The 27,650-nt window shown below is 38.3% G+C and overlaps 1 protein-coding gene across 2 annotated transcripts; it reads left to right on the plus strand.

The window, feature by feature from the left end:
- The first annotated feature begins 987 nt into the window (after positions 1–987).
- chd2 (chromodomain helicase DNA binding protein 2) lies at positions 988–27,492 on the plus strand. 2 transcript variants are annotated; one of them, XM_023422487.2, is made up of 42 exons: positions 988–1,227; positions 2,633–2,699; positions 2,841–2,909; positions 5,865–5,921; positions 7,453–9,439; positions 13,070–13,304; positions 14,182–14,268; positions 14,481–14,542; positions 15,032–15,160; positions 15,528–15,707; positions 15,934–16,073; positions 16,180–16,405; positions 16,501–16,601; positions 16,731–16,772; positions 16,874–17,052; positions 17,153–17,277; positions 17,392–17,608; positions 17,700–17,789; positions 17,907–18,097; positions 18,201–18,389; positions 18,512–18,674; positions 18,837–18,989; positions 19,697–19,768; positions 20,130–20,279; positions 20,376–20,524; positions 20,917–21,013; positions 21,099–21,191; positions 21,323–21,496; positions 21,673–21,842; positions 21,955–21,996; positions 22,108–22,247; positions 22,330–22,468; positions 22,589–22,739; positions 22,888–23,010; positions 23,135–23,257; positions 23,656–23,790; positions 24,006–24,122; positions 24,300–24,478; positions 24,576–24,675; positions 24,787–24,979; positions 25,139–25,385; positions 25,485–27,492. In XM_023422487.2, the coding sequence occupies exons 5-42, from the start codon at positions 9,294–9,296 to the stop codon at positions 25,768–25,770; spliced, it is 5,535 nt and encodes a 1,844-aa protein (XP_023278255.1). In that variant the 5' UTR covers positions 988–1,227; positions 2,633–2,699; positions 2,841–2,909; positions 5,865–5,921; positions 7,453–9,293; the 3' UTR covers positions 25,771–27,492. The 2 variants fall into 2 exon arrangements, with proteins under 2 accessions (XP_023278255.1, XP_023278256.1); XM_023422488.2 differs by lacking the exon at positions 15,032–15,160.
- Positions 27,493–27,650: the final 158 nt, after the last annotated feature.

Here is a 27,650-nt window from a genome sequence, read left to right on the forward strand (position 1 = left end):
CAACAAAGGCTGCACTGACTGAACAGTCAAATTTTGCCAAGTTAGGTTGTCCCCATTAGACTTCTGATTCTATTTGTTCAAACTTTTTCAGATAAGATTAGTAATATGATCCATTTAATTTATTTGGTCAATTTGCCACAGTCAAGGCAGGTCTCTGTAAAGCATCTAACATTGCCTTTGTGTTCGGTTTAAAAACCGGTCTTAACCCTGAAGCAGCTTTCCAGTTACACTATTACAAATCATATCTGTAACAAAAAAATGATTCTTCAGTTCAATACAAAAACATTAATACCAACGAAAAACCCTCCTGTGCTTCTTTCTCTAGAATGGGGCGGTGCATGGCCTCAATCACTCTTTCATCACTGCTAAGTATGGCGACCAGGTAGCCTACATCTATAGGAACCAAGTCTGGTGTCTGTGAATTAACATGCTATTGATCATTTATTAGAAGCCCTGCACTTACTATACACCACCTGCCAAGGTCCAAATGAGGGAAAAGGTTTAAAGAAGGCACAGGCTATTATACACATAATATAATACCTAATCCTAACTGTGTTTTAACAGTGTTCCTGTATGGCTGATGAGAGGGAGGAGGGTTGGAAGCAGGTGAAAATGTGCATATTTACAGTAGTATAGTACCACTTACTATGACACATAGGTGCCACTATGTTTTTACAAAATTATACCAATTTTTTCTTAAAAACTAGTTAATTTCATATATTAGAAAGTCACACAGGTTACTTGTTGACAGTAACCGGTAAATCTAAAATAAAATAAAAATAAACTATTTGATTTTACGGCTTAACGTGGCTTTGTACACCTTTATAATAATAATAATAATAAAAAAAACTATATAAAACATGTTTTGTTAACGTTACTTTGAGTTTTCTAAAAATGTTCCAAATATATTTCCTTGAGTTCAGGTTCCAGCAAGAAGAGTTTCGGGGTGTTTTACGGGTTCAGTGGGCTGCTAACGCTAGTTAGATGGGGCTGGAGAGGAAGTGGAGTTTGGCTTACGTTGAGAGGAAAGGGGGCAGAGCCGCTGAAGGATATCAGCTCAGGCAGAGGCGGAGAGGACACACACAACAGAGGAGCAAGGCGGTGAGGACGGAGAAGAGGAAGGGCGGAATGATGCGGCCGAAAGACCCACCAAAACGACGAAAATCGCCCCAAAATGTGGCACCGACCGGGGAAGATGACGGGGGATAGACACGGCCTGGATAATGGGTAAGAACTTAACAGTAATCGTGCATTAATAGCTGTAAAATACGAGCCAGGAGGTGTTTGGCAATATGGTGGAAAGAACGACAGTTAGACGCAGTGTTGTAAAAATGGCCATGGTGTGTTGTCGGCGAAGAATAAAGAACACGGTCTACAGAGTGTAAATTGCATATAATTGTGTTTTAGTTGATGAAATTTATATGTTTGCTAGCTCTGTTTTTAGTTAACTTAGTTCATATTTGGACAAGCACATTTGTTCTCGACCTGTTTGGAGTTATTTCAACCTACGCATTTAAAATTTGCTTTGTCCTTGAAAGGGCAAATGCCCTTGTCTGAATTTGCTCGACGAAAACACCAAAAATAAGCAAATGTTTCGTTTTTTAATTGATGTATTGAGACTGATTGACATCAATACAACAAGCTCGTGCATATTTTTGTTTATTTTCAGTATATATGCTTTTTGAGTTTTTTCATCGAATTATAAATCAAAAAAATATTTAAAAATCAATAGTTTTTCGCCTGATCTTACCACAGAGTGTACAAATGTAGTTTATGACAAGATTTAAGTAAGTGTTAGATGCTTAAAACTTATTATTTATAAATAGTTAAATAAATTGTGACAAGTTGTCAAAATGCTCAGAATATGACTATTGACAACTACTCTTACATTGTAGACACTATACTTAACTATACTTGATTTATTTGTCAAATAAAGGTTCTATATGTTGTAAAAGCTCAGATATACTTCGAAATACAAAATAGGGTGTTGGCTTTTAACCCTTTGGGGTACTGAATGGAGAGGTAATTTAAATATGTACATTAATTTTGTTTTTCCATGTTACATTATACCTGCAAGACATGTAAATAAAGATTTTATGTTAGAAAGCTTCACTACAAGTATGAATTTGAGGAAACTTTAAATACTGCATTAAAATTAAATAAAGAAATAAAATCATCTTAATATCACAGTCTCACGGACAACCTTGTTGATTTATCTACATATAAAGACAAATACTACACATAGTAAAACAGATGATGTACAATCTTTTATACTAGATATTTGCATCTTAAACTATATTGTTCAATCCAAAGGATTAGTACCACCCTGCACACAACAAAATGTCCTCTCTAAGCTATTCTCAATAGGATGTTACTGGTGAAGACCAGTTTAGTTGCATTTGGAGCCACCAAGACATGTAAAAATGAAACATTTTCGTGACTAAATATGCAACGACTCATTATTAATTTTCTTAATATGTTAATGAGCTCTCAAACATTCTTTGAAATAATCTTAAATAGATCTTTTAACACAAATGTCCAGTTTATATTAGTTTTTTTCTACCAAAGTAAGCTGTGATTTTGGTTAGTTGTGATTACAAAACTGATCGTAAACATGTTTTATATTTTGCAGGTATTCCCCTTGATGTTTCACAAACTGCGTCTTAGAAGAAAGGAGATCCTCTTACTTGAGCGAAATGGTATGTTTTTAGTAACCAGCCCAGGCTCTGTGTTTTTCGCAGTCTTACTAGGTTCTTTGTCTGTACTGCCACATACATGTAGCCAGTAGGGTGTGCTGTTGTCACATTTCCTCTCTGAACCTGTACTTTTCTATTTTAAAGGGTTGACATTTAGTCATCGTGGAGTCGTGATTAGAGGGATTCAAGTGATTCACGCTGCAATGGGGATTTGTAAGTATCATTCTTAAGACAGGCTAAATGTTTACAGAAGATTCCTTGCATGTTATCTTTGCATTGAACATCGAATTGACTGTTCTTACTGACCACACAAACATAACTTAATAAAAAGCTAAGTGAACAGTGCATTTTTTCCACTTCAATGTCATTACTAGGAAGTCTCGCTAAATATAATTTCTTGCATCGTTTCTGTTCATTATAGCAGTTTATTTTGACTAAAAGCAGTGGCGATTATGTTTGATGGTGGGCTAGTTCTGCCCCCTAGTGTATGATGTGGCGACGATAAACACATTGATTTAAAATATATGTAGATAATCAAATACCTTACTGTGTGACAGATGCGTTGTGGTTAGAGAGTTTAAAATAAGTTCTCTTTGACTTAAATGCATATGTAAACTAAACTCTTATAAATTTTAGTACTGTCTCTTTTGACATATCATTAGAGTTTTACAAGTGATCATCCTGCTAAAACATGACAAAAATCATAGTACGTCTTATGTTTACCTCTTGCTGTGCAGTATCTTCTTCTACATTTTAAGTGTTAACATTACTTATATGGTTTGAGTTCACCAATTTCAGCATTTAAAGACAGATTCCTTATATTCTATTGCAAGAAACATTCAATTATTTTAAACTGACAATTCGATTTTTAATACGTCCATATTCAACTAGCTAGCTAACCTGTTCATGATTTCCGAATATTACCTTTTGTGATAAGTGTCCTGTGTAACAGAAACAACTGACAATCACATTTCAAGTTATATTTAAAACAATGACATTTTACAAAACAAATTGGCTGCTAGGCAAGAAGGGAATATGGTGGGTTTGCGATCCCTTAAGATTCGTCCAATCATGCCTTTGCAATAGTTATGGTGTTAAGACCAGCTGTGCGAACACTTGTACAGCTTCATTTTCATTCAGGTGTTTTTACCAATTTACTACTTAAAACTTGGATGTTGCGTTTCGCCATTAGAGTTGTGCGAAAACGCGAAGTTTAGCTCAGGTGACGTAGACTATGTTAAACATGTTGACCTCTAGAAACATTATGCAAATCTTTGCCAGTTCTTCCACATTAGTAGTTAGTAGTTTGAAAACCTGCACAAATATTTACAAATTTTGTTACATTTATATGTTGTGTTTCCATTTTGTAAGTTAGCAGACTGGAAATTTTGTGAGGGCTAATATGGCTATACAATTACACTGTAGAAATACAACTTTAATTGTGGCCCGTAGAGGGCGTCATGTAGGGTAAAAGAATTTTACCAATACCCATTTGTTTCAAATTATAGCTGTTTGACTTCATTATTTCCTCATTCCACTGCTTTTGGTAGGTGACACTTGGGGAAAAAATATCAGAACCAACAAATTTCAGCCAAATGAAAGTTAAAATAAGTTTAGTGCAGGTCTTTATTGGTAGCTGTGATTTATGTTTACTGCCAGAGGAATGTCACTCAAAACACTTCTGCACCAAAATCTGGATTAACCAGCCAGTCTTAAAATCAGATGAATTTAATTAGTCCCATGGTGGGACATTTGCAAAATATGAGGAATGTCTTACATTGCAACATATCAACAACAACAACAATTTCCTGAGATGAGTGATGCAACAAAATGGCATTTCTGGAACAATAACAGTAAGCATTAATTATCTACTTGTTGTAATCAGTACATATAGCCAATAATGTGACCATTTAACACCTTGAAAATATTTACATGAATTTACAGCCCATGGCTAATGAGTAAGATAAAAAAACTTTAAATTGTCTAAAGATACATCATTTGATATGCTCCATTTTATACAGCCTAACCAATTAAAATGCATATAGCAAGATGGTCTGAACACAGAAAGTAAGAAGTAGCTGTAGAAACAGACAGGAATCCTTACAATTAAAAGCATAAGGCTAGAAATTTGCCAAGAAGAACGTAAAGGCAAACCGCAGTTAGCAGGAGTAATTTCTTGACTTGATAATATGTATTTGATGGATTTTTAATGTTAAAAAAAAGTTTCCCAATCAGTTGACAGCTCTTGAGATGCACGAGTTTCCCAAGAGCACCTAAATGCACCATACAGCACAAGAACTGTTAACCCTGCACAGAGCAACATATGTTTAGCTTACGTCTACACATACCTTAGTTAAAAATGCAGTGTGCCTCGCTGACCATGCACCACAGGTGTTGTTTTCTTCTGACACATCTGTGCTAGAGTCGGTCTGTTGCAAAACCCTTCAAAAAACTTGAAGATCAGGTGTAATTACTATGATAATAATGAACATAATCAGTTGTAATTATTAGTCCAATTCCATTGGTGAAATAATATCAGTTAAACTTTCTTTATTTGCTTTATTGGCTTCCCATACATTATAAATTCCTATACAATGTTTTAAACCTAACAATATTGATCAAGTTAGCTTACAATAAGTCGCGTTAGTAACAGTGCTTGAGAAGATTTCAGCATTGAAGGTTTTAATTAAGTTAAATATGAAAACATCCATTGTCAGTAGTGAACAAGCATAATAAGCTGCAGAGGTACGAAAAATGTCATTTAGGCTTTAAGGTGTCTGTGAAAATTGATTTCTTGAAGAGCAAAACCTTAGAAAAAATAACTTAACTGATATTATAATATTAAAAAAAACAAAAAACAGTTAGAATATAGCTTTATATTCTCTTGGCCTTCAGTTTCCAGTATTCTCCGTATAGAACATGAGCTACTTATCAGTAGTTATCACTGTGAAGGTTGGAGATAACTGTGTATTTTCTCTCTAAGATTAACACAATCCTCCTCACTTTCACAGGATGTTTGCTGCAAAAAGTAGTTTTTGTCAATCACCTGTATTGACAAAATGCTTCAAACCAGTTAGAGCGAGCCACTCTGAGTGGTCCACTAGTTTGCTATTTTTTGTGTTGGTCTGGTGTATGGTAATACATGTGTGTTCCTTATTTTTTCTACAGTCGGGGCATTGACTGGTGTGAAGATTTCCGGGTTTTGAAGAGAAAGAAGACAGCTCTGTAAGTTCATGTTTGACCTCAGTATTTATTCACTTTCTTTCTGAGCTCATGAATATAATGAATAGAAAACCTAGTTGCCACATGTTCACAGTATGCCATTTGGATTCCTAAAGAGGTTGAAGATACCTCCCTCCTATTTTAAGCCGAGCTTACTGACACATTTAGTTGATGTATTTATTGCTGCCATTCACCTAAGTTCTAATGGCTAGCTTAAGACCTAGATGTCAGCAAGTAGAAGGCATAAACAAAAGGGTAAGTCAATAAAAGTGACTTTAAGGTAGTCCATGAATAACAATTTTCATTATGTGACTACTTTCATATTAACAAAAATATAAGCTGATTTTGCTGTGGCTTTATGTGGACATTGGCAGTGATGCCACCTGTTGGCATTGTATAGAAAAAGCCACATTTCTCCAGGAGTTGCTATATTCCCCATTTTTGCTAAAAATTTTTTTTTTTTTTTTTCTATTTTTTGCTCTGATAGGTTTTTTGCCTATGTTGAAAACCTGATAAGACACGAGCAATACCATGTCACAATTATTTTTGTTTTACTGCTGTATTTCAACGCTTTTAAGAGCATTTTTGGATGTAAGTAAATAACCATTGTTTGAAGGTTGCATTAATAATTACTGGATGCTATTATGTTCATCTATGGGTCAGTCATGTCTTTGCTTTGATGACTGGTAATCATTCTGTCAATTCAGGCTATGTATTTTATTTTGCTTACACCATTGTTTGCACACATACGAGTGCTTTGTTGTTTTGATCTTAATTAGCTTGAACATCACAGCTGTTGTGTAATTAAGTGTTACGCATAATGCGTGATGTGAATTAGGCTAACTCCAGACTCATACCCCTGGTGGTCAGCTGATGAATTTTTTTTTTGCAAACTGTTGGAATATCTGCTCAACTCAGACTCCATTTTGCCGATAACTTTAAATTCACCAAACAATATATTAATTCAGGACCCAACAAAAATTTGATAAGTTGGATCAGTATAGCTTGTAGCGCTTCTCACTGTTAACTTAATGCTAACCATTCTATATTGTAGGACCTTCAGCCAAATCTATTTATTTACTTCCATTTAATGCATTAAAAGTATTGTGTATGTCTTAATGGAGTTTAGTACATCAAAGTTTGGCTGTAGGAGAATACCTCCAACAACAGTAATCCCAAAATGAAGTGAGGCTGGATTACAAAATCACCCAAATCTTTATTTTGCGTTCTGTACATTATGTCGATATGATGACTTTTCATGAAAATGAATGGGAATGGCAACTTTGTTAAAAAAAAAAAAAAATTTTAAACTTTTTTTAACAATTATGTATTCTTACAAACACTCCTTTCAGCGTAACACATGCACTTGCGCAGTGCTAGCTAACGCAACTGAAAGCTAGCCACGTATGCTACTGAACTGTCTTAAATTTAGTCTAGTTTAGCATGCCTTTTTTAACTGCTGGACAGTGAATCATTACTCATTTCAGTTGCACTGTGGGCTTACAACTTTTCCTTCTTTTTTTATCCTATCAAGACCCCATTCAACTGGATATTGCTGAAGTGGAGACAGCGTTGTTTAACGTGAAGATGGCAAGTGATTTGGCAGTTAGCCAAATTTTGACAAGATGAAACCTTTTTTCTGACTGGACTTAAGCGTTTGGATTTTTATTTTTTACAACAACATGGACACTGGAACACCGTTGCTGACTGAATAGTGGACTCGTTGAAAAGTTACACTGTTGTTTTTGGGAAACACAAAACCAGCCATTGTACATTTGATATTCAAATGTTGTTTTTAAATAAAGTGTATGTCCTCGTATTTTTTCCTGGCTTTGTTTCATTAGCTATTTAACCAGAATATCATGGAGGATATTTGGCGTAATATTTTTATAACGTTGAAGTCCTTTAGCTCGGCATTGGGTTTTAAAATTTCAGTTAATTCATACAACAAATGGCTTTGGATTGCATTGACTTTGTGTCACTAATCATCCAAGTTTGACCACGTAAATATGAGCTAGCATAAGTGCTTAAGCTGTGTACTGGGTTGACGAATCTCTTGAAGTAATGATTTCTTTCTTTATCTGGTGTTTCTCCACAAAGGAAACAATAACCTCGATTGACGAGTTAATGGAAACATTGTTAGTTAAAATGCACCTTTGTGCTTTAATTGGTCTCACTGTAAAATCTTTATGTAAGCTAATTTTAAAACAGTGGGGGAGAATACACCCATCTGTGTAAGAAACATAAAATGGTTTTGGTCAGACCAGAAATGGTTTCCAAAGGCTCTCTAAAATGGCTCCTGGTTGTCCTTCTTCCTGTCTGAGCAGGAAGTGATGCAATTGCTGCTGCTGCTTCAAAAAAAACATTAATATACTTGTACAGCCTCTTTTTTTTTTTATCTTTTTATGAAGTGGTAAGAAAGCTTTCAGTGTCATGCTATTGTCGTCGGGCTGACAATGTATGTAAGTTTATATAAAAGCAAATTTTAAACATAATAAAAGGGGTGGGACTTAAACATCACCTGAGTGTGGGGTAAATGGAAATAACGTCAATCAAAGGCAAAGCATTCAGAGCTAGGAAGGAGCTCTAGATGGCGGCTGAGCCTTGGGAAGGGTGCCATGGGCTTTCGTCAAACCGTTTCTCTTGTCTGTTTTTCGACCGAGACCGCTTGATTTTGATGAAAACTTGAAGCTTGTGATTATACGATCGTTGTTTTAGCGGAAATTTTGGCGTTTGGTGTGGTTTTTGGGCTGATTTGTCGAGCCGTAGGAGCCGTCTGTGCTGAGGGAGTGCTTGTCGTTGTTTTCCATACTGGGCTCTGGCAGCCATGGCGCGCCTCCATTTTTAGTGTGCTGCTCGACTCTGTCGCTCTGTGTCTGACAGTAGATGAAGACTGTAAAGGCCTACAAGCTTTTCCAAGCAAGGCTCTTTTTTGTAATTTATTGTTAAGTTATTATTTTTTTTATAGTTATCCTCATTCGAGTCGGATAAATGTTTAAACTCTGTGATAGATCGAACGTGAATCAAATAGTTCATTTATAGGCTTCCACCTTTCTTCACATTGAATTGGTATGTTTACATTGTGTAATTCATAATTTACTGATTTTCTCATCCGTAAATGTTGTTTTTCTAATCCTTCATCTGATGACGCAGTTAGAATTAATTGCATGCGGCTTGATCCGTGGACTATATTGAAAGACATGCGATGGATATTTAACTTATTGTAACAGCACCTGTCATTTTTCTTACTTGGATTTAAATTAACGATGCAAGTAATGATCCTCAAATCTTTCGATTTAATGCCTTTTCTTGACTCGTGTCGCACCGCCTGGGCTTTAACTGCCATCTGAGCTAAGGCAATCTTGTGGGACTTGTATGATAGTTCATGCTTCCTGTAACTTTTTGACAGTAAATACCAGGACAAAAGATCATCCTATCAGCGATTTTCAGGATACTACAATGATGAAGAATAAAAATAAAAAACAAGATGATGAAGGATCGGCTCAAAGCAATGCATCAAGGTATGATCCCTATACTTTTTTACCTTTTCCATATCTGGTTTGATTGTTTACCTTGTCAAGCATGGTTGATCACCTGTGTATACATTTGCGACGTGGTTTTGATGAAGTGCACCAGTGTCACGAATGACCTTGCTATTGTTTAATAGCCACACCCTGATTTTCCTACCATTTCATTTCTTAACTCATTACTGAGGTTTCAGGCCTGTGTTAAGAGATCATAGCCCACAAGATGTATGTGTTAGACCACAGGAAAACTCATTTGTCCTGTATTATGTTCCAAATGATTTGTCACAAATGTTTAATGTCCTGTCCCTATAATGTAATATGACCTTGTCTTACTAGTTGGTACTGCATTGCACCATTTTATCAACGTTGTTTCGTTTTTGTTCAGAAACAATGTTTTTGCTTTGGCATTACTCATGGTCATTGATATGTCCAGTCTTTTGGATATGTTATAGATAATGTACTTTGTCGTTGGTTCTTTGACCTGAACTCAGTTTGCCTGTGGCTGTAATTTTTATTTTTATACCAATCTATACTTTTTATTTGAACCTGTACTTAAAGTTTTGACCAAGTTATAGGAAATACAAGTTTGATTATGCCCAGTTATTTCTGCTTTTAAGACCCCTTAAGAGTTAATGCCTTGTAAATAAATTTGTCTTGTTTTGCAAGGTTAGTAAAACTATCTAAAAACTACTTGTGTATTATTAAGTTATGTCAGTGGCACATGCTTATGTAACAGAATGTTAACCTTCAGCTTTATATTTGTTCCCATGGGAAGGTTATTTTTATTTTGGTTTTAGGGGGCTTTTATGAATGGATGGTTTCAATTTAAATATCTGACACAGAATGATTGTTTATGATTAGAATTATTAGATGATTGCTTTTACTTTACACTGATCACATAAACTTACTGTGATTTTTAAATATCAGATTAAATTTAAAAGGCACTTTTGTATTAATCAGATGTTATCAGCTATATGGTGATTGGTGTGCTTATTGAAGCATGTGTGTTGATCATGTCTGATGCTTTTGAACGTTACAGCTAAACAATGCTAATTTTCTATTTAAATCTGGCTAAATTTGTGTAACTTGACAGGTAGCTTATAAAGGCCCTGTGACCAAGGGTCTGGACACTCAAATGTGGTGACTGTTTTTACACTATTGTCTGCCTTTCTTATTATAAAGTGTTAACATTTGCATTTGTGTATTTATCAACCTCAGTCAATTTATCCTATTCATATATAAGAATCAGTGGAAACATTACATTTTGATCAATAAAGATGATTTTTAAAACTAATCAGATCATTTGCATGGTGTCAGGACAATACAGGAATGCAGAAACAACAAGTGGCTAGCCATTATTTAAAAAAAGAAAGATGTTTGTATTTATTTAACTAATGCTGTATCCCAGCTTAGGTTCTTAGTATTAAAATTTCTGTTTTCCACAATTTCTCAACAAATAATGCAGCCTGATCTCAATAGATTGTTGTGTTCTTAGATAAAGACACAGAGAAGTTTGGATGCTAAATGCAGGTAATCACCCTCATATCATTTTACTGATGGTACACTGCAGCAGATTACATCACATTTGTAGTTTTTTTTTTTGTGTGATCTTGTGGCAGCCATTTTAGTATTTTTAGCTGTGAATGAAATATGTCCTCTGCCATTGATAACAGCCTAACTTTTTCAGACAATTGAACACTGTGGACATGCAGAGTATAATGAGCAACAGAAAATCTGCTCACTTTATGTAACATAATATATCTTAGTAAAGTACTGTATGCACACTCTTCTGAGTCACAAAATGGCCCTTGCTTTGTGTGCCCAGCTTGCTCACTTATCTGTATTAAAACTCAGCTCAGAACTACATGGAGGAGGAACAGGAAGAGTTCAGACCTTGCAAAGCCTGCACACTGCACTGCTATAGGCTAGATTTCCACCTAGTAACATGTCAACCAATAGTAATTCGAGATTATGTCCCGCCCCTCCCACTTGTGACCTCACTTAAAGCGGAAGGAGCCATGCACTTCCGAGTTTGGCAGTTGGGGCTGTGAAATTGTTAACATTTACCACCACTTACTTTATAATTATTTAGTTTTCAGCAATGCTTTCATGTTCCCCTTAATTATCATTGCTGTCATCATCATGTTTGTATAAATAGTAGAATACACACGTGGTTATTGTTTACACATTTAATAAGGCAAATGTAAATCCTTTCAAATTTCCAAGTAAGAGTGTTGTTCACAAAAACACCCAATAGATAACATAACTAAAACCTGTATAATAATTACAATATTTGTAAGACATGAGCCCATATATCTGCAAAACAGTTCATTGAAAGCAGTGATTCCTGGAGATGAATTCTGAATGGGTATAGCGCCCCCATATGTCCAGACAAAATACTGCATGCAGATAAAGCCAGACAGGAGAGGTCACCATCCCAAGATAATTTTATCCATTGATGACTCCCCCACAATCAAATTAATTTACCCTCATTTTAAAATATTAATTAAACTTTGTAGTACTTATTGTATGCAAAATTGATAGAGTTGTATCAAATTTGAACTTCATTGTAATAGGATATATCCTTCGAGACACACCATCTTGTTTTCAAAGGGGTCCCTAAAACATTTGAAGGTACTTGTGTATAGTGACACTGAGTTTTTCAAATTAGTAATATTTTGTTCCAGTGGTCACCAGTCAGGCAAATTGGGGCCTCCTAAATGATACTCAGGATAAATCTGAGGGGGTCACAAGATGATTATTCTCCTGACATTTCTCTTTATTTTCTTTTTTTTTTTCATGACATATTGAACATACTCACCTTTTCAGGCCTCTCAAAAAATCCCTCACATGACACGATCTGAAAGGAAACATAAGTTCGATGAACCTGCTCACAACTCATGTTTGACGTGTTATGAGGGGTCAGAAGAAGATGTTGCTTCAATTTAGTGATGAGCTGAAAAGCTTAGGAAACAGAAGCCTTGGTTCTGGACTCGCTGATGTGTATTTATTTAGCAATCTCAAGATACTCACTCATCCAAAAAATGGGAACCAGGCCTGATGAGGATATGAGTTTTTGATATAAGTAATTATGGTTCTTAATTATGGTCTTATTTTCATATAACTTTTCTTATACCTAGTGTGTTAGCAGAGCAGAAAGACTTAAAACTATTCAGTGGGTGTAAGCACTCAGCAAAGTGATGCCTTGTTAAATTACAGTTTGTCCCAGTTTTAACTTGTTATTTTAGTCTCTGTGACCTCTGAGGCTTTTCAAAATGACTCTAAGAGGATTTGTGTGCCTTAGCGAGAATGAGGTTATTATAAGACTGTTAGCTGAGTAAGGAACATGGTGCATGATGTAATTAGGTTTCTGTTTCCTCTTGACTAAGAGTCGCAATTTACTCATGTGTTAAGTCCTTGTATTAACCTCTTGTATTTAGTTTCTCCATGTCTCCATGAGTGTGTGCAGTTTGAGTTTGAAGTTTAAGACATTCTTAAGTTGCTGCAATTATCAACTCGCACTTTTGCCATCTTTTAGTAGGGTGTACAGTATAATATAAACATTAGCTTAGCATATATATGCATTGAAAAATCGAAAGAATGAACATTTTCTTGTTCCTGTAGCAATTCAGCTTCAGAAGAATCCAACCACTCTGCGTCGGAGTCAGGAAGTCAGTCAGAGAGCGAGCATGGCAGTGAGAGGAGGAGATCCCACAACTCGGAGTCAAACAGCTCCTCAGAGTCAGAGAGTCACTCCGAGTCAGAGAGCGAATCTGCAGAGTCCAAATCACAACAGACCACATCAGAAGTCAAAGACAAGCCAGTCAGAAAGAAGGAGCGTCTGGCAGATGTGAAAAAGGTAAAGGTCACTGAACTTTAGAGAGGTACCTAAGTCTTCAGTGGTAACTTACTCTAAAGCAGATTATGGTTCCTGTCCTCTAATAATAGTTAACTGCATGTAATGAGGCTAATGTGATTATGAAAGTTTGACAGTTGTAGTTGCATCCTCAGTTATGCAAGTTTTACTTCAGCCATATTGTATTTTTTTATCTTTGTGAGACTGTAGCTGTGTCCCAGTTCCAAAAAATAATAGTAGATTGTGGGTGGTGGTCATATACCTACAGAAACCATCCAGGAAAAACAAAAAGTAAGCATTAAATCTTTATGGCATTCATAACTTGCAGTTTTGATTGACATTCATGGCACACATATTGCTTAATTTTCTGTTAGTCAGAAAGTGTTAATTTTATATACTAACTGCAAAACAATATACTACTACAGTTAGTATGTAGCACATTCAAGCTGAAAAGATTAGCAATTGACTAGTCAACCAAGAGGAAAATAATAAACCATTATAATAATTAACAGTTTCAGTCATTTTTTTCAAGCAAAAATGCCCAAATCTCCAGTTAGAGCTCCTCAGGTGTGAATATTTGCTGCTTTTCTCTGTTTCATATAATTAAAATCTGAATATGTTTGAGTTGTGGACTGTTGGTTGTACAAAATCAGACATTTCTAAACACCACCTTTTTTTTCTGGGAAACTGGGACATATGTCACTATTGCCTGGTATTTTATAGACTTGGGTTTTTATGTGCAGAATAATTGTTAATGAACCCCTCAGTTATAACCCTATGATACATACTTACAAATTACAATGGAACTGTGACGTTATAAATTTATATAGTGGAGCAGCGAATCTGTGAGTCTCTGATAGCAGCTTCTCTTTGATTACAGATGTGGGAAGAACATCCAGATGTGTACGGGGTCAGGAGGTCAAATCGCAGTAGACAGGAGCCGGCTCGTTTGAACATTGGAGCTGGGGTGAGCAGATGTGAATGAGAGCTTGAAGACGAACAATGAAACAATAAAGACAAACAACATGTAGTGTGGCCTGACTGCACAGATATCCCTGTAGGCATCAGCTGTTTGAAACTAGCCACTCGTGCCATCTAGTGGCTGTTATGTGGAAGTGCTTCAAATGGAAACGCAGCTCTTAATGGAATGTGTATCTGCTCTGTTGACTGTATTTACAGGGTAGCAGTGACTCTGAGGGCGACAGTCCCAAGAGAAAACCATCACGTGCTAAGAAAAAGGAGTAAGTATGAAGGGTGTGAACATCTTTTTGGGATTTGAATTATTATTTTATTATTTCATTTCCCTATAATTTATTTGGTAATGCAGCACCATATTCTTTCAAATCTTTTTGAATTCTGTCATATTGAGACACTTCTATAGAACTTTTTTGTTAACAGGATTTTATTATTTAACACTTGATCCATACGGTACTTTTTCACAGTTCATGTCTGTTCGCGTCATTCTGCTGCAAGTTTGTGTTCATATTGTGATTCTTATCATTTAATGCTTATTTGTAAATGGGTATCTGTTTGGCTCAGTATGGGCTCAGTTAGTTTCAGCCAGCCAGGTCATATTTGATACATTTGCTTCAAATTTGATTGGTCAGATCAGCGGCCTGTCCCTGATTAAATTGGGTTGAACACCCTCTGGCCAGTATTTCATGAAATTATAATTGGTTATAGCAGTGATGGGCCTTGAGGGTGAACTTGTGGCATTTCTTTGTTGTAAGAAATATCTGGAAAGATGATGACTCAAATGATGAAGAGGAGGAGGAGGAGGAGGAGGAGGAGGCTTCGGACAGTACAGACAGTGAGCAGGAAGAGAAAAAAGTTAGATCCAGACGACTTCCTGCTAGAAGGTAAGAGTGTAGCGAAGCCTGGCCATCAGACAGCTACCCACTGGTCATCTCGAAATCATTCCATATTGTGTGAGCAGTTGTTTGATTACACATTTTACCCTTACTTTGGAGTGACGTACACACCTGAATCCTTCAGCCTGATGTTCTAAACAGTATAACATCTATAATTACAAATTGATTTGAAATGTATTCTAATCATAAAACATGTTGCAAATATTTTTCAAATTATTAAATATGTGGCTGCAGTTTGGCAAGTGGCCACTGGACAGCCAGAGAGCAAAATCACTTGATGATCAATGATCCAGGAGATTGATTCCTTTTCTCTAAGTGGTTTGCCTGTTTGTGTGCTTAACTCTGTGTTTTATAGACCTCAGACCAAATCATCGACAGTCAAAAAGCAGCTGTCTCAGAAGGGAAGAAAGTCCAGGAAACCAGAGTCGTCGGCTGAAGAAGATGACGACGATGACGATGATGATGACGACGATGATGATGAGGAAGACACTCCCAAGAGACAGACTCGAAGAAGGGGCGCAACAAAAGTCAAAAGGTGCATTTTTGAAGTGTTTTTTTTTTTCCTCCAAGGATTTATTTTTTTTAAACATTTGTTTCTCTGTGCTTTTCAGGTATTAAAAATATTACAAATACATTTAGTTTAGTTTTATCAGAAGTCTAGACTTATGTTTTCCATCACGGGTAATAAAAAGTAGTGTTATTGATACATCACGATCACCTGTACGTCGACACTCATCCCCTGTCTTTCTGTTGTGTTACAGTTACAAAGAGGACCAACACGACTTTGAAACGGACTCTGATGACCTGATCGAAATGACGGGGGACGCAGGCGATGAACAGCAGGACGATGACAGTGAGACTATTGAGAAAGTTATGGACACCAGGATAGGCAAAAAAGGAGGTGATGCATTTTCACTGTTGTTTCTCACTATTATGAAAAAGCATGTTGTTTCTCATTAAATTACATTCTGCCACAGTGTAAATACTTTTTTTTTTTTTGCTTCCAGCCAACGGGGCTTCCACTACTGTGTATTCTATAGAGGAAAATGGGGACCCATGTGAAGGCTTTGACCCTGAGAATGACGAGGGTGAGACTCAGTATCTGATTAAGTGGAAGGGCTGGTCCTACATCCACAACACATGGGAGAGCATGGACTCTCTGACACAGCAAAAGGTCAAGGGACTAAAGAAACTGGACAACTACAAAAAGAAAAGCGAAGAGCTCAATTCATGGTGAAAATATTTGTCTTTGCATCAACATTTTGTTGATTCATTGATTGTTTGTCTTTTTAGAAAGTTTGATTTTTTTACCTTGTCTTTGTTTGTAGGTTGAGGAGGGCGTCTCCTGAGGATGTGGAATTTCATAACTGCCAACAGGAGCTCACTGCTGACCTGAACAAGCAGTTTCAGATCGTGGAGCGTGTCATAGGTAAGAAGTCAATATATTTGCTGTTGTCTGTTAGTGCTGCATATATATATATATATATATATGTTTTTTTTTTATATACAAATGTGTGTTGCACTTGAGCTGCACTTAAATGAATTTTGTTATTAACAGCAACAAAAACAGGAAAGGCACCAGGATCCTCCGACTTTCCCTGTAAGTCCCTTTCCTTATTTTTCACTGTCACATTATTTTTCAGTTTGCTGCTTCTTTTTGAATAGTTGGTCTAATAACTTGTCTGCATTTTTTTTAAACAGCTCATAGTCACAAGACACCATCCTCCAATGAGCCGGAGTATCTATGTAAGTGGATGGGCTTACCTTATTCTGAGTGCAGCTGGGAAGATGGAGCTTTGGTCATAAAGAAGTTTGAGCACTGCATAAACAGCTTCACGAACCGAAACTCCAACAAAACCGTCCCCTCTAAAGACTGCAAGGTGAGAGTCAAAACAAGTCTCATCTTTACTCTCAAAATTGAATATTTAAAAGTTAAACCTGCTCATAGTTGAAGATGTTTTTTTCTAACTATTATTTCAGGTGTTAAAGCAAAGGCCAAGGTTTGTTGCTCTGAAGAAGCAACCTTCGTACATCGGAGATGAGAACCTACAGCTGAGAGATTATCAGCTGGATGGGTTGAACTGGCTGGCTCACTCCTGGTGCAGGTAGTGTGGAAATGAATCTAATAATGTGTTGTCACAGTTATCTTATTTGAAAAAGACTGAGTGAAAATGGGAAGGGAAAGAAAGAGAGCCATGTATCTTCTTCCTCCACCTCAGGTGCAATAGTGTTATCCTCGCCGATGAGATGGGACTGGGAAAGACCATCCAGACCATATCCTTCCTGTCCTACCTGTTCCACCAGCATCAGCTGTACGGACCCTTCTTATTGGTGGTGCCTCTGTCCACGCTCACCTCCTGGCAGAGGGAGTTTGACACCTGGGCCCCGGACATGAATGTGGTGGTCTACCTCGGTGATGTCATGAGCAGGAAAACGGTAAGATGGATTTGGATTGAGGGTTTTTTTTATTATTATTTCTGTGGTATCTCCAGAGTTTGTTACATAAACTTACTTCTGTTTTGTGTAGATCCGGGACTACGAGTGGGTGAACCATCAAACAAAAAGAATCCGTTTCAACGCACTATTAACCACTTATGAAATTCTACTTAAAGACAAGGTAGGTGCAATGATAAATCACATGTTTCTTTATGTGTTAACAGTATATTTTTATTACACAGTCTTTGTTTGCATGAACAGAATCAATCACTTACAATGTCTTAACGTTTGTCTCCAGGGTGTACTTGGGAACATTAACTGGGCGTTCCTGGGTGTAGACGAAGCTCACCGGCTGAAGAATGATGACTCCCTGCTGTACAAAACATTAATGGAGTTCAGGTCAAACCACAGACTCCTCATTACTGGCACTCCGCTGCAGAACTCCCTCAAAGAGCTGTGGTCACTTTTGCACTTCCTCATGCCCGACAAGTACGTCCCGGTTTAGGCGTTGAATGTGATACTGAACTAAAGTAGCAGTTTGAGTTCCCGCCAGATATGAGTGACATTTTGTTATCTCTGTTGTGCACTGTAGGTTTGATTCCTGGGAGGATTTTGAGGACGAACACGGGAAAGGAAGAGAAAATGGTTATCAGAGTCTTCACAAGGTCCTCGAGCCCTTCCTTCTCCGCCGTGTCAAGAAAGATGTGGAAAAATCTCTGCCTGCCAAAGTGGAACAGATCCTCCGTGTGGACATGACTGCACAGCAGAAACAATTTTACAAGTATGATTTTATTTCTGGTTTTCTTATAACCTTTTTATTGCATCTGTCTTTCACATAAACCACTTGTACAGTAGCTGCATTTCTTCTCTCCATTAACTTAATTTGTTCCTGAATATCTCCAGGTGGATTTTAACAAGGAATTACAAAGCTCTTTCCAAAGGCACCCGAGGCAGCTCCTCCGGCTTCCTGAACATTGTTATGGAGCTCAAAAAGTGCTGCAACCATAGTTTCCTTATTAAACAGCCTGAGGACGTAGAGACAGAAACACAACAGGAACACATGCAGGTAAGTCTCCTTATGAACCCTCTGTAGCTCAGAGCGTTACCTTAGGATAAATCTGCTCTGTAAAAGAAACTAGGTAGGAACATAACAGTCTCAAGAGATAGCTGAGTGTTACCTAACTTTTCTTTATTTACAGTGTTCACACATTCACTTTGTATGTCACAGAGTCTAGTGAGGGGCAGTGGGAAGCTGGTGCTGCTGGACAAACTGCTGACCAGACTCAGAGAAAGAGGCAACCGAGTCCTGATCTTCTCCCAGATGGTCAGGATGTTGGACATTCTGGCTGAATACCTCGCCAAGCACCGCTACCCGTTCCAGGTATGATTTGCTCAGTTTTGGGTTGAATTCAGATGTTGTTCAACAATACGTCATGTCAGAGCAACATTTGGTTCCATCCTGCGTCATTGTAGTTAATCTGACTGATGCTGTGGTCTGCATCACCACCTAAAAATTAGTACCACCTGATATGAGTTTGAGGTTGCTCCAGGGTAAGCAAACCAATGATGTCCTTCCATGACTTGCACACAATTTCCTGCTTATTAAGTTATCACAGATCAAAAGGACAAAGATAAACTGCATTAAAGGAAGTATGTGACAGAACATAAACTAGAGCAATCTATTTCTAAGTGTAACCAGCTTCATCTAACAGTTTATGAAGTCAGACCTCAGGTTTTGACTGTTGTTTTTATTGGTGTTTATAGTGAAGGGGCTTGTGGGGTGGTTGTGTTGGGGGAGTTTGACTCGGATCGGATGTCAGTGTTGGTGAACACATACTTCGCTAGGCTGAGAGTTCATGTGGTTATTTATATCAGCAAGTTATTTTCAACCGAAGACCAGCCGGAGTCCTGCCAGTCTGTCAACCTGGGTTGTTTCTGCTGACTTAGTCTTAAGGGTAGGCTGTGATTAGTCTGAGCATATAGACGGTGTACAATGGCATGTAAAGCAGGGTGATGCCGAGGTTAGAGCAGATGGCTGCCCAGGAAAACTTCAAAGGTTAAATCTCTGTTTGCCTCTCTCCTCTTCAGCGATTGGACGGTTCCATAAAGGGAGAAATCCGAAAGCAAGCACTTGACCACTTTAATGCAGAAGGCTCAGAGGTATGTAATCTAATAATTTAATGCTACTGACTGATACTAACAGAGATTGAAAGTCTGGAAATTTGATTTTACCATAAATATTTGTTCAGTCTGAAGTAAATAGAATATTTCATTTTTTTAATAAAAGTATTAATATTATTGTAAAATCCCCATACCCACAATTTTTTGATTGTTTTAATATTACAAAAAGCATCTACAACAAAGGGGTGGCATTACTTTTTAAACAAATGAAGTACATGTTCAGCTTCCTTTTTTTATTTCAAAGTAGTAGCAGGCCTGGTGTGTATTTGATAAATGATTCAAAAAGAGTCAAATAGGAGGAACTTGAGATCTGTAGTGACAGTTTTCATCTGTTTTGTAGGACTTCTGCTTCCTGTTATCCACCAGAGCTGGAGGTTTAGGGATTAACTTGGCCTCAGCAGACACTGTAGTCATCTTTGACTCTGACTGGAACCCTCAAAACGACCTGCAGGCACAAGCCAGGGCTCACAGGATAGGCCAGAAGAAACAGGTAATCCACATCTTAAATCCATGGCTGTCCTCATAGATATGCTCCATAATTAGTAAGATAATTGTATAAGAATATATCTGTGCGCTCCCTGTGTAGGTGAATATATATCGACTGGTCACCAAAGGAACAGTGGAGGAGGACATCATTGAGAGGGCAAAGAAGAAGATGGTATTGGACCATCTTGTCATTCAGAGAATGGACACCACTGGTCGAACTGTACTGGACAGCAACTCAGGAAACACTAAGTAAGATGTCAAAAATAACATATGGCTTTTTTGGCATATTCATTTTATTATGTCTCCACACCAGCAACAGCCAGGGCTAGAGGCATTGTGAATGCAATATCTCCGTAATGCTTTGAGGGAATTTCTTCAAATTTGGCACATTCACTTGGACTCAAGGCTGAACTAATTAGATTTGGGTAGTCAAAGCTCAAGGTCACTGTGAATGCGTACGAATTCACACAGCAATTATGACATAATTTCACAAAAATGGTTAATATTTCATATGATTCAGGATAAACAGGGATGTCAGCAGAAACTAGTCTGAGTGGCAGAGGCATACAACTGTGAAGTGGTAATTAATGTTGAGGTGCTGAAGTTCTCTGAGTGTTAAACATTGCTGCTTTTCTTCACAGTTCAAACCCATTTAATAAAGAAGAACTGACCGCTATTCTCAAGTTTGGTGCAGAGGAACTTTTCAAAGAGGCAGAAGGAGAGGAGTCAGAGCCACAGGTATCACAATAAGTGAATAATCTCACATTAAAAATGCCTGTTACATTTTTTTGAAAATTAAACCACAATGTCTCTGCTTCTGCAGGAGATGGATATTGAGGAGATCCTGAGGTTGGCCGAAACAAGGGAAAGTGACCAGGGCTCGAGTGCTACAGATGAACTTCTTTCTCAGTTCAAGGTATCCATGGGTTTGTTTTTTTAAATTATAGTTCACTATATAAAGACCTAATTTCAGACCCTGATCTATATTCAATGTTAGACATCCCTCCCCTTCAACTTCTATTCTTTTCTCTCTGCTTGTTGCTGCAGGTTGCCAATTTCTCCAGTATGGAAGAGAGCACTCCAGAGTTTGAAGATAAGCCCATTCGGGAATGGGATGATATCATCCCCGAGGAGCAGCGACGCAAAATTGAGGAGGAGGAGAAGCAGCGGGAGATGGAGGACATCTTCATGTTGCCCAGAAGCAGGAGCTCTAACAAGAGGGTAAGAGGAGATTTTACAGATTTATTTGAGAGAGTGAAAATGTTTTTAAATCATTTTCCAGTAGTGATGACCCAACACCATTATATAAATAAAGCCATCTTCCACCAGCTTCTCAGCTTTTCAATCAGGTCACAGCGATTTTTTCAAAGTGCCACTCTGGTTTTTGTGTCTTTCAGGCTCAGGCCAATGATAGTGATAGTGATGTGGGCTCCAAGCTGAAGCACCGCTCTTCAGGCTCAGAGAGCGAGACAGACGATAGCGATGATGACAAGAAGCCAAAGAAGAGAGGCCGACCTCGAGCCCGCAAAAACAACGTGGAGGGTTTCACTGATGCCGAGATCCGCAGGTATAGGAGTATTCTGTACATTTTTATTTGTGTTACAGTGAAGCTTAGTTGCATTTGCTAGTGTCCTTTCATGATTAATCAATTAATAATGTATTCAAAATGTCATTAACAGGTTCATTAAGGCATACAAGAAATTTGGGTCTCCACTTGAAAGGTAAGCATATTGATAAACTATATTGATAATCAATGTATGCCTAGATCATTTATTGCCAAAGTACGACCAATGAAGTTGTTTGACAAACCAAGTGCTCTCTTCTGTATTCAGGTTGGAGGCGATCGCCCGAGACTCTGAGCTGGTGGACAAATCCATAGCTGACCTGAAGAGACTTGGTGAACTGATTCATAGCAGCTGTGTGACTGCAGTGCAGGAGCACGAGGAACACCTCAAAGAAAACCCAGTTGAAGGTATATTGGTTTTTCTAGTTGAGAGTTCTCTCAGATTTTTTCTAATTTCAAGGCACAAAAATGATGCATGTTATTTTTGCAGCCAAAGGTCCTGGGAAACGGCGAGGAATTAATATCAAGATCTCTGGAGTGCAGGTCAATGCCAAGTCCATCATCCAGCACGAAGAAGAGTTTGAGCCGCTGCACAAAGCAGTGCCCTCCAACCCCGCTGAGAGAAATAAGTAAGATACCACTGCAAATATAAAGGGGAGAGTGGGCTTTGTATTATGTTCAAGATAAGAGGTTCAGAAAAGGTGCATGTGTGTCGCAGATTAAACTTGACAAGATTCTGTTTCCCACAGGTTCAAGCTGACCTGCAGGGTCAAGATAGCCCACTTTGATGTGGACTGGGATCTGCAGGATGACATTCAGCTCTTGCTCGGTATCTACGAGCACGGCTTCAGCAACTGGGATCTGATAAAGACGGATCCCGACCTTAAACTCGCTGATAAGGTAAATATCTAAAATCTACCTTAAACATGGAATTGGAGGTAGTTGTTTGATAATTAAGATAAAATAGAAATATAAAAGCACAGGCACAATCTAACATTAAATGAATGTGTTTAGATCAAGCAATCTAACATTTACATACTCTGTACAGATTCTCCCAGACGACCCAAGCAAGAAGCCTCAGGCCAAACAGTTGCAGGCGAGAGCTGAGTATCTTCTCAAGCTGCTGAAAAAAGAACAAGACAATACAGACGTGCCTAAAACAGGGGAGGAGGTATGCCACTATCAATGACAGAGCCAATCATCCATACTGTTTTCAACACATGGAGTTTGTCTTTGATCCACACACGAGGCCCCCCACCTACCAAATCGCTCATGCAATCCTTTTTTCTCTAAAGGTCAAAGTGAAGAAGAGGAAGCCCCGAGCGAAAAAAGAGAACAAGATTCTCAAGGATGAACAGGGCAACGACATCTCCTCCCCCCGACTGTCCGACAACCCATCAGAGGAGGGTGAAGTCAAGGTCAGCCATTAGATGAACCATTGCAGTGTCACGTGTGTAGCATATGTGCTCCTCTTAAAGATGTTTACTACAGTACAAATACGGGGATATGTGGAAACATCTTTTTATTTCCCATACCTGTGTCAGGTATGAGAAATTAAAATAGGTATCACTTCAGGTGTATTGAATACACAAAATTGTCGTGAAGTGCACCACATTTCCATCTAGTGTTGCAGTGATGTTATAACAGTCAGTGTGTGAATTACACACCAAACTGTAAATGAGATCTTGCATTGTAGGAACAGTGTTCTACAGTGTAATCACCGCAGCAGAGAAGTGTAATTCAGTTTCTAAGGTAGCAGAGTAGTCGCACATTTACCATGCTGTTGAACACATTGTCTTTTCTCACGTTTGAGCAGGATGATGGAACAGACAAGTCCCCCGCCAAGAAGAGACAAAAGAAAAAGGATAACAAAGAGAACAAAGAAAAACAGGGAACCCTTAAAAAGGACGGGGACAAAGAAAAGAAAGGTGCCAAGCCCAGAAAAGAAAAGGTATTTCAGAAAAGTATTCATGATATATATTAATATTCATTTACATTAATCTTTGCTGTGCTGCACATTATTATAACATTAAAATTCAACATGCAGCTAAAAGAAAGTGGTTCAAAAATCAAAGCCTTCTGCCTTCGTATAATGAGTAATCTATTAAAGATGTGAACAGCGCACATGGATTAATCGTCTTGATTTCTGGTATTTTTGCCTTTCAGGCTAAAGGAGCCAAAGGGAAGAAGACTCAAGGTCCAGTTCACATTACGGCTGGGTCTGATCCCATTCCCATTGAAGGAAAGGAGGATGATGAACTCGACCAGGAAACCTTCAGTATTGTGAGTTTCTCTCTTTATTCTTTGTTTCTCATACTAATATTAAGTCAGTGGAGTTTGATCAGTAATGTGTAAAATGACCCTGGCTGCAGAGTTGTGTATATGTTATGGTCTTTTTTTTTTTTTTTGTCCAACAAGCAGTGTATTTCAGTAATCTTATCAATTTGTATACGTGTCTAGTGTAAGGAGCGCATGAGGCCAGTGAAAAAGGCCCTGAAGCAGCTGGATAAACCAGACGAGGGTCTGTCCGACCAGGAGCAGCTCCAGCACACACGCACATGCCTGTTGAAGATTGGAGACCGAATCACAGAGTGCCTTAAAGCCTACAGTGACCCAGAACATGTCAAAATATGGCGAAGGTCAGATGATTAGATATGATCTTTGTGAAGTGAATCATGATGGCAACCTGTATAACTCGGCTAATGATTATTATTTTGTGCCTTTTGTTTTTGGCAGAAACCTCTGGATTTTTGTGTCAAAGTTTACAGAGTTTGGTGCAAGGAAGCTTCACAAACTTTATAAAATGGCACAGAAGAAGCGATTGCATGAGGAGGAGGTAAGTTGCGTTCTGTCTCAGGTTGATATCACACTGGTTTATTAAGACTCCTGGAGTGAGCATGATCTCTTGTGTGTAACCAACGCTGAAATTCTCCTGTGGCATTTACAGAAGGAGCAGAAGAAGAAAGATGATCCTGCTGGGAGGGTAAAATCTTTCAGACCAGAACCTTCTGGTTCTAGTCGAGACTCCATGGGTACACAGCCATCGTCCAAATCCGCATCTCACTCGAGCCAGCCAGGCCCCCACGGACACCACAGAGAACCGTACAATGCGGCTAATAAGCGGCACTTTGGCAACGATGGTACGTGTGAATAGGTTTGTTTCAGGCGCAGGTATAATTTTCTGAACAGTGAAATCTAGACCATAAATAGCATTACACAGGATTAAACAATTAAACCTTTTCAATAAGGAAATAAACAAACATCAATCATTGATATTAACCTTTCATAATTAATTGCAGATCGAGGAGACTGGCAGAGGGACCGTAAATACAATTACCCCAGTAACAGCAACCAGTCATGGCAGGGAGACCGACATCATCCATATGACCAGCATCGCTACAAGGATCACTACGGTGATCGACGTCCACATGGAGACACGTATCGCAGCTCAGGCAGTTACCGCAACAACAGCTCCCCCCGAAAAAGGCCGTATGAGCAGTACAGCAATGACCGGGACCACAGGGGTCACAGACCCTATTACGACAGGTGAGGTTTTGTTCAAGCCTGATAAAACTTGTGATATTTTTAGATTTCATTTTTTTGTTGTTTTGGGGTTGTTGTTTTAATAAACTTTCCACATTCCAGGCATCCAGACCCCAAAAGAAGACGTCCTGATGAATTCCGTCCCAACTACCACCAGGGACGGGAAGGCCCTCTCCAGGACTTCAGGAGGATGCCGGAGCACAGGCCAGCAGGTCCACCTGGATCGGAGCACTACAGCAGGCCCTTCCACCCTGACAAACCTCCTCCACTGTTGGACCCTCGCTCCCCGCAGGCTCAGAAGTCTCCCCAGGACTCCCGCTCGCCACTCGAGCGACCTGTAGAGCCCAACGCTGTGGCAGACCCAAACTGGAACAACAGGAAAACATAAAGCCTGCCAGTGCTGTCTAAAAGACTGATCTGGGTGTTTTGTCCAGGGCTAAAGCCACATATTGCTGCTGAAGGACAAGTCTGGACTCGCCAATCATAAGCTCACAGTTGGAAAGGGAATCAACATGTTACCCTCTTTACCAGCAAAACCAAACTATTTTGCTCCCCACCCATCCCCACCCCCACCCCCCCAGTGACTGTGGCTGTGAATGATTTGTGCCCTGAAGGAAGACGTTTGCTTCCTTCTGTCATCTTCACGATGGAAAAATACTAAAACGAGCTTCTTTATTTAAATGAATTGACTCGATCAGTCAGACATGGTAAGACTGAGTGGAATGCTCATGGATGCTTAGTCCCGTGGACTATTATCTAAAGAGACTTTAGGATACATGAACTGATGACTGATCTCAATCCTAAAAGTGCCTGAAGGTTTTGGCCTTTTTGAATGGTAAATGTATGGGATTATTCCCAAAGGAATCATGACATGAACATTATGTTTTTTTGTGTTTAGCTTTATGTCTTTCAAATGATGTCATTAGAAGATTTCAGTACAAAAGAATGTGTAATGTGTTATCATCTGCACCTTTGAAATGTTTATCTTGAACATGTAGCTGAACCGAATCATAGAGTCTCACCATGTGGGTTAAAATGGTGGCGTGACGGGACGGCCTAGTTGTTTTTGAAATTTGAATGATCAGTCAAGCCAGTATGTTTCCTCCAAACACTCAACAGATAGTTTGAAAACGGTTTTTAACAAATTCACATTTCTCATGTGTACAAATAATCATTATTTCTTTAACTCTGTATCTGTATAAATCATTGCAGTCCTGTTGCTTTTTTCACTTTAATCACTTTCCTCCTCGTAGGCCCAATGAAATGGAAGCTTTGTAAGCAGTATTTATTGCAACAACTTGTGGAAAGGTTCATAACACTATGACTTGGAACAATCCTTGATTTTTGCCTTTCAGTATTATGATGGTTAAGAATGGTACTTCAGTGTAGTTAAATTAATTCACCCATCTTTCCACCTATGTAAGTACTTGATGAAGTCTGAAAATGCTACACGATAACATTTTCTTTCCTAATCTATGGTTTGGAAACTTTGATTCACACACAGTTGTGCAGTTGCTGGTTGGTTGTTAAAGGGTTATCAGAAAGTTGCTGTTGACATTTCATTATGTTTATTACCTTTGGTCACTCTTTTCCTGTGCCAAATCTGGTCCTGCTCTGGCCCTCATTTGTTTTTTTTGTTTTTTTTTTTTAGCTTCTCCATTTGTGCCTTATTTATGTGTGTATTATCATACTGTATATTGGTTCATGGACAGTACTGGGGTCTAATACAGGCAGGATGTAGTATTAAATGGTCACATTTTAAGGAAATATAAAGGTTAAATATATAAAGGATAAATCATAATTCAGTGTAAACTGGTGAAGGGACCACGTATTCTGGTAATTTGTGATGTGGTTCTGTTATTTCTGAAAGAGTTGACAATTTGAGGGGAAAATATAAACATAATTCATCTGTGTTTTGTCCAGGGCACTTAGCCGACCTGTTACAGTGATCAGCCAGCACATCTTTTCTTCCACATTAAGCAAGCTACAGTTCCTGTATCATATGTTCTTTAAGAGTCTAAATAATTTATATTTGTGACAAAACCACTCTTCATGAGAAATGTGCTGTACATATGTTTGGACATATGTAATAAACTTTGTTACACAATGACAGTTTGTTTACTTTCATTTCCTTATACTTGGTCTCAAATCTCATCCAGAGGTGTCCTAAGTAAGTTTGGAGTAGGCAGCAGCTACACACTTACCATGTTTTTTTAAACAAATGATGTTAAACTGCTCGAAGATAAAAGATCTGTCCCAATACTCACA

Source organism: Seriola lalandi, unplaced genomic scaffold, assembly GCF_002814215.2.
Source record: "Seriola lalandi dorsalis isolate HSWRI2012SDOR001 ecotype SW California unplaced genomic scaffold, Sedor1 jcf7180002054682, whole genome shotgun sequence".
Lineage (NCBI taxonomy): Eukaryota > Metazoa > Chordata > Actinopteri > Carangiformes > Carangidae > Seriola > Seriola lalandi.